At 41.3% G+C, this 7866-nt stretch overlaps 1 protein-coding gene across 1 annotated transcript in view; it reads right to left on the bottom strand.

Moving 5' to 3' along the window:
• Positions 1-7866, bottom strand: part of LOC103352827 (plexin-A1-like) — a 271387-nt gene that overhangs the window by 162649 nt on the left and 100872 nt on the right. Inside the window, 1 exon segment of the mRNA XM_008275498.1 lies at positions 2944-3019. Within this exon segment, the coding sequence (XP_008273720.1) occupies positions 2944-3019 (76 nt within the window).

A 7866-nucleotide genomic window follows, 5' to 3' on the forward strand; every position in this document is an offset into this window, starting at 1 on the left:
AGGATGTTTCCGGCAGACCGAGTGTTTATAAGTGGGTGCATGTATGCATGGAAATTAAAACATAACCGAGGAAGCTGCACATGACAAAATGGTGACATGACGCCCACAAGTTCAGCAGAGTGTGACCAGTGTCTTTCTAAAAACCCAGAATATGTACATGTCCTAACAGTAGTAGTAACCAGGGTTGGCAATAATCTAAATGAGCATAATGGTTTCCCAGAATTTAGGAGCATCGACAAACGACTCTAAACGCTGTTGACCATTATGACCAGTAAAAGAAACCCTGGTGTGGCGTAACAGTGAAACATAAAGTCCAATACAGCAGAGTGTAAAAACAAATACAGCATGGCATTAGTTTAGGCAGAGCACTGACGCTGCACTTGCATTAGCTGAATAGCAGCAGCTGCTCACTCGTGCTCCACAATCAGCGGCTCATTCATCAACTGCTTGGCTACCAGCTGACGAGAGATTTCCAATCATATTAGCGCCGCTGTACACGGTGGCCTTTATGACCCGACACTTCCCACTATTACTGTGACACGGCCTTCCTGTCAATGCCATTTGGCGCCAAAGCTTTCTTCGCACCAACTTTTTTTTTGTTCCTTATGTGCTGAACATTTGGTATTATTGACTTAAATTAAGCCCTAATGTCTAATTACTGCACATATTGGTGAAGGAGAATTAGATCTCCCAGCAGAACCCTCATTGCTCGTTGGATTCTTCGAGAGCTCCCTCGGAGAACAGAACCTTTTCCCGCTAATTTTAACTATATAATTAGCTATAAATGGTCAATTCCTTAACTCAAGTGTTTCTGACTGAATTAGAACCGGTTTATGGAACGTGGCTACCGAAGAGAAAAGGCCAGCGTCTTGAGCACCAATTTGATCCTCGGAAAATGAAATGGAAATTGATGCTGATTGGATTGTGAAAGGGTCAGTTCGCTTCAAGCTTTTTAAACTGATGAATAGCACTGAACCCCCTCAACCTTTCTGATGTTGAAATTTGGAGGAGGAGGGGGTGCTGCTGTGTCCAACAGTTTTTTTTTCCATCAATTCATGAATTACGGCCACTTCATGCAGCCATTGGCCAGCTGTGCAGAGGTGAGAAAGTAGGCAAGTTTGGAAATTTTCTGCCAGTTTTCTCTCTTTTTTTTTTCTTTCCCCATATGTACAAAAGAGTGCAATACCAGGAATGTCTTTGAGGAGAAACTCTTCAAAGTGTTGCATTTGCAGGAGCTATAAAAGCCTTTGCCATCAGCCACCCTGTACAAAATAGTTAAATCTGAGCATGTAGGTCTTGTGTTTGATCAGCAAGTCCCAGGATGGAGCCTCAGTTTTGGCTTTTTCCAATCTTCCAATGGTCACTGAACTAATCATGGATGGATTTTAGTTTCATCAAAAATGGGAACCACATCTAAGATCATGACAGTTCATCAAAATCTCTCTCTCTCTCTACATGTCTCATTAAAAAAAAAAAACAACAATGTCCTTGTAGGAGCCTAAATCTATTTCTTTGGTTCTGGATTTGGTTCTTATTTTACCACGATTATTTCTATTTGGTTTTGATTTTTTGTTCTACAGTAACTTTGATATAGATTATGATTAACATTTTTATTTTGCTAAATTTATCTGTTATTTGGTTAAATGTTGTTAATCATATTTTTGGATATTTGAATTCTGTGTTAGTGTGGTGTTTTGGTTTATTGATTTGTTTTTGATATTTTGGCTCACTATATTAGGGTCCCCTAAATTTGCAAGGACTCCTGGGAAATGAATGATGGCATGGAGCCAAACAGTTTTTTGACTGCACACACTTTGTATCCTCGTTTTGCTTTATGTTTCCGTCTGTAAATTTTATTTTTGTGAACTAAAGAATCCTGTTTAAACCGCAACTTGGTGTCAGCTGGATTTTATCGTTGGAGTACACCCAGCAAGGCATGCAATGTGGACATTGGAAAGCTACGGGGAAAAGTTAGTCAAGCTGGGCTTCATGAACTTTAGACCATACAGTCCTCCTCCTCACACAACTGAGAAGCAACAAATTACTCAGCTGAGACCAACCAGCAGCAGTTGCATGATGAAAATGCAGCGGCTTTTTGACTGAACTGCAGGCTGTGTTTACGCAGATCAGTATAAGTACGGAGACAAATNTTAAAATATATGTAAGTAGTAAAATGTGTAGCGTTGCCATTCTTGTTTCCAGTACTAGTCACACATGTAGGCACTTGGAAAATGTCGTGCATTTTGTTTGTCATTTTTTGCAAAATCGATAATTAAAGAAATTCCCCTTTAGGTTTGTTTTTATATATAACCATGATAACTTTGTTAAACTGCACACAAAACATTGTTGACTTCTCTCTACTTCTTGCTATGATTGTTTCTACAGAGGTGCAGGACTCGGAGTGAACGTGTCCTTGGGCAAGACACTGAACCCGAAGTTGCTCCCAACAGCAGGCTTCCATGGCAGCTCTATTGCCATCGGTGTAGGAATGTGTGTGTAAATGGGTGAATGAGAAAACACTGTAAAGAGCTTCGAGTGCCACTAAGGTAGAAAGGCGTGATATAAGTGCAGAGCATTTACCATTTAGAGTGTAAAATGAGCCCACAGTGAGTAAAAATGTGACGGGAGCATCAACTGCTCCGAGTTCAGAGGGTTAATGAGCATTAGTAGTCAATAAATGGTTCAGGGAGGGCTTCTGAGCGCAATTATTTTTATATATTGTCATTCAAAAAAGATATAAGGAATAGAACAGCGTTTACATAAGGTGGTATTTCTTGCAAACAGACCTACATGTCCACATAACATAACAAAGAAACAGGAAAAAAACTCACAACTCACTGACAGACTGTCATTAACTGCAGAACACCCACTTAATCACTGAAAACACTGTATGATCAATGAACAGTTTGTGCACTTACACGTTGTGCAGCACACACCAGCCACAGTGAGGGTCTCCGGACCCCAGACAGGCTCCGCATGACGTGTACTGCTCACAGCTCTCGACCGGCACACGGGTGACCTGGAAAAAACACACAAACACACACACACACACACACCTGGTTAATGTTGCACATAAACCCTGTTTACACCACATTCAAATAGCTAATACCATATAGGCCTGGTGTAAACAGGATCTAGCGGAGGTGTCCTGCGTCTGGAACACGAGATTAAAGGAACGAGCCCACTGTGACTATCGGAGATAAACAGCTCTGAAGGTGCTGCTTGAAACTACACACTGCTGCATATGAGGCTCGCTACGGGGGGAAAGTAGGGCTTTACAAACATGTAAACACACACCCTCTGACGAACTTATCTCGGTAATATACTGTGTACTGCCCGCAGTCCTCCAGTGATACTGACAACACAAACAATTTGTGTGTGTGTTTTTTATACACGGATCATATTTTTTTTTACCTTGTTGGGTGTTAAAGGATTGTTGTAACTGACTCAAAACTGCAAGATGTCAGAGACTGTATGCATCAGTTCAGATTAGAGGGCATATCCACACACAGCCTGTGATGACACAAGAGTTATTCGGACTTTAGCTCACAGAGTTTAGTAACGTCGGCATCACGGCTCCACTGATTACCATGTTTGTTGGTGGAGCAGTCGTCTAAAATATCTCAGCAACTACTGGATGGATTGCTGAAGAGTGATTTTGGTGGTCATCTAGTTGTTCTACGACCACAATCAGGTGGACATTTCTGATTTTGAGTGAAAGCTTTACTGCTTGCACGGCGTGGAGTTTGAACTTCTGGCTGCATAATTTAAAAATATGCATACCTTTAAGCTTTAAAACTATTTAAACCGGTGAGTTATGTAAACATTCACCCCTTGCAGCGTTTTAATGAATGATGAAATTAGTTGTCAAGACCAAAACAGCATACCGTACCAGGCTGCGAACATGTTTATTTCTGATGTAAAGTCGGGCCTTTTAACATGGGGGGTCTATGGGGATCGACTCGCTTTTGAAGCCAGCCTCAAGTGGCCATTTGAAGAACTGCAGTTTTTTGGCAGGCTTCATTTTTAAGCCTTGAAGTTGCTGCTTGAGTGGAATTTGCAGAGTGAGATGAGCAGAGCACAAAGAAAAGAAAAGAAAAGTTAAAGCTGCATTATTGGAGCGTTGCCCAAATTCAGGATGAAAAACTTCATATACCTTTTGCCTCAAGTGGTCCCTTAAATGAATGGATGCAAAAGTTGGTGGAATAAACCTGTAGGACATTTCATACAGTGATATCCTGTCACTGCCACACATTCAGTCTCATCAGTCCTCAACTTTAATTGGATGTAAATAGGCTTTTTTTAAATAACCTTTCTACGATGAAGAACTTTGGATCTCCAAAATAAAGCAGCTGCAGAACTAAAACAAAACGTGAGCAACAAGAAAAAAACCTGACCTTCATTCACATTTTGTTAGAGCTAATCGTACATACGGCTGACGGATTCCTGCATGAGCCCTCATCCGAGCGTACGAGGAGAGAGCCTGTGAATTCCTTTGCAAAAGAATATGCTATTGTACTTAACACCATTAAGATAAACATCGAGGATTACTCCTTTTGTCCGCTAAATCTCTACCAGCTGCCATCTGTGTGTCTGCACGACTGAGGTAAGATGAAACTTTAATGATCTCTCCGTTGAAACCGGGCAACCCGCATATCAAAAGGGACATCAAACAAAATTGTCCAAATTTACCCGTCTCTCAAAGTGCAAATGAAGAGGTGTCAGAACATTAGAGGAGACAGAAACGATCATTAAAACATCCACAGATAGTTGCCTTTGCAGATATAATTAAACAGACATGTTGTGTGCTACTGCCTACGACACCACATTCACCATCTGCTGTCTGTTTGCAAGATTATCAGGAAGCACAAGTTACCTTGAATTTCACCCAGGTTGTGGAATACTCTAAAGTCAAGTAATTATCCCCTAAGAGAACCTTTTGAAACGCTTTAATCATACCTGTGCATGCTCAGGTTTAATCTGCTCGCTCAAAAAAAAAAAAAATCCAAAATCTCCAGTGTATCAGCATCCATATGTTTTATCTCAACTTGCTGGATGCTGTTAGTCAGTGACAGGTGGATTGGCAGACAGGAAACCGCCTCAGGCAAACACATACACAAGCACACACACACACACACACACACACACACACACACACACACCAGTGAGAAAGTTACCATTTGGACCAAATTGAGAGTTTGAGACAAGTTTTCTGGGGCAGTTGTTAAATTCTTAAATACATCACTGACCACCCAAGACACGTTCACACGCATGAGGACGCGCACGCACACGCACACACACCTCCAGCTGCCTCAGTTAGGTGAAGTACGACATCAATAACACTGCAGAGGCAGGAGGCACACCAGGTGAGCTGGAAGGTGGTGAGGGTGAATTCTAATGGCAGCTGCAGGCGCAGCAGTGTAGAAACCTTCAAAGAGGAAACTCTACCATCATTGCACCGTTTCTCTTTTTTTTTTGGACTTATCAAACTTTAAACATTAAATCATCCTCTTTTCATGTCTGATGTTTGACACCTGCTGCGTATTGATCAGGGCTGAATGCATATATGTTGGTTTTAATGTATACTTTAAACACTATCTTGTTGTTTTCCATCCAATCACTGCTTTAGCTACGGATTGGACGCCTTTACGCATTTTTTTAAAGCTAATGTCCATCACTTTCTCTGTTGCTCTGTATACAACTGCTTCCACTGCATAACCTCAGTCACATGACTCGTGACTCTCAATGCATGAGGCATCCTCTGACGCTTAGCTGCAGAGCTTCAGCTGTGGCTGCTGAGTGAGAAAGTCTGAATCTGCATCAAAACTCTACGTCCAATCAATGATTTTTTAACTTAATTTGTGGCAAAATTAAATAAAGAAAAAGGAAAGGTAAAGACAAAAAGCTACTTTTAACAAAGAACCCAATAACATGTCAACAACTTTGTTATTTAAACGAAGGAATATTGTGTTTTTTGATTTAGTGCTACTTAAATCTTAACCTGCTGAGATTATTCATCAATAATGGATTCATTTCTATTACAAATTAAGTACACTGGACATTTGATCTGTGCTGATATTCTTATTTTAAGTCACAGACACTTGATACAGGCTGTAAAGACGACTGTTAGATATGCCACTGGGTTACAGGAATGTGATCCTTGTTGACCCTGGATTGATGTAAAGTAAGTTGGCTGGTCGGAGGTCATTAACCGTTACAGAAGTCATGGTGAACCCACCACAATACCCTCTGCCTGCCAACACACACCTGATCTGAACAGTAAGAGGTAATCTACAGCACTGGAAAGTGTGCACTACCGAGGAACAGGTTAATAGACTGGGGCTTAGCGTCAGCAGATACTAAACAAAAATGACAATTTTGATTGAATTGGAGCCTATGGAGAGGTTTATTGGAAATACAAGAGACAATGGTGGCGGAATAATCAATGTGAGAAGTGACAGAGCCATAAAAAAAAGAACTTTAGTGCTGCGCTGACAGCGAGAAGAACAAAGTCGAGAAATATTGCAAAGGTGAAACTAGGCAGTGGGTGAAAAATGAAAAAGGAGAGCGTACGGTCAATTATGAAACCAAGACTTTTGCATTGAGGGGAAGTAACTGGGCAGCCATCAATTAATACAGTGAATGGGCGGCTTTTGTAACGTGAGGTGCGGTGAACATTAAACATGCAAAACATCAGCCTGTTAGCGTGTTAGAATGCTGATGCTAGCATTTAATTCAATGCATTACGAGAAGGTTCTTACAAAGACTCAGCCCTGTAAGTCACCAGGTTAGGGCTGTTGGGAAACACAAGGATTATCAAAAATCTGATATCATGTCAACAGATGCTGCAGACCTGTTGGGCACTAACTTCATGATCTGATTCTCCCATTCTACCACATTACGAAGGCGCTCTATTGGATTGGGATCTGGTGACTGTAAGGCCATTTGACAGTGCAGTCAAACAATCTGAGATGCGCTGGAACCAGTTTGGCCATCCGTCTCTTACCTCTGCCATCAACAAGTCACGTTTCCCAGAGCGTTGCCATGACACAACATGCTTTTGTCTTTAATCTAGCATTCTCTGTAAACCCTAGAGACGGCTACACCAGCAAGTTTGTGAAACACTACTTTAAAGATGCCTTTCGTCTCCATTCTTACGCTCGGTTTGAACATCTGCGGTTTCCACTGACCATCTCTCTGTTCCTTAATGAACTGAGTTTCTGCCACGTGATTGACTGATATTTCCTTTAATGAGCAGCTAAATAAACCTATGCAGCGTATACTACACACGGCCATCTGGTGTCTTTTTTTTGTTGAAGCAGTATTGTACACTTTCATTTTTTTTTTCTCATGTGATACTATTTTAAGCTACACCCCACGAGAGCTTTCATATAAACAGCATATCTGCTCGTAATCCACGCGTTTCTTCCTCACACTCCTTCTGTGTCGCTAATGTACAGTCGGACACAATGGCTTATGGCAGATTCATAGCATGGTAATAGTAACCTGTGTCTGATAACTATTATAATGCTACCATTACCAGGCACAGACCTCTTACAGGACACCAAATAGCAGCAAATTGCAGTCATTATTTGCGCCTGGACAAATACCACGCTAGTAATACGGCCTATCTATCTGATATAGGGAGGAGGGGAGAATGAAAAAAAACAAAAAAAAAAACATGTCACGCTCAAGCACAATAGTCGGGGAGAGAAGTTTATTCAATGGGGTTTTGTGATAGCGGGCCAGATGATGTATTCCAATGGAACAGTTCAATTATTGAGTTTTAGAAAACAGATAATGGGATGGGAAACGGGAGATGCTCAGCCAAAGACTCTTTGTCTTACTGAGGTGGCTGGGGAGCCT

The sequence above is a fragment of the Stegastes partitus genome, unplaced genomic scaffold (assembly GCF_000690725.1).
Source record: "Stegastes partitus isolate 25-593 unplaced genomic scaffold, Stegastes_partitus-1.0.2 Scaffold53, whole genome shotgun sequence".
In the NCBI taxonomy this organism is placed as follows: Eukaryota; Metazoa; Chordata; class Actinopteri; family Pomacentridae; genus Stegastes; species Stegastes partitus.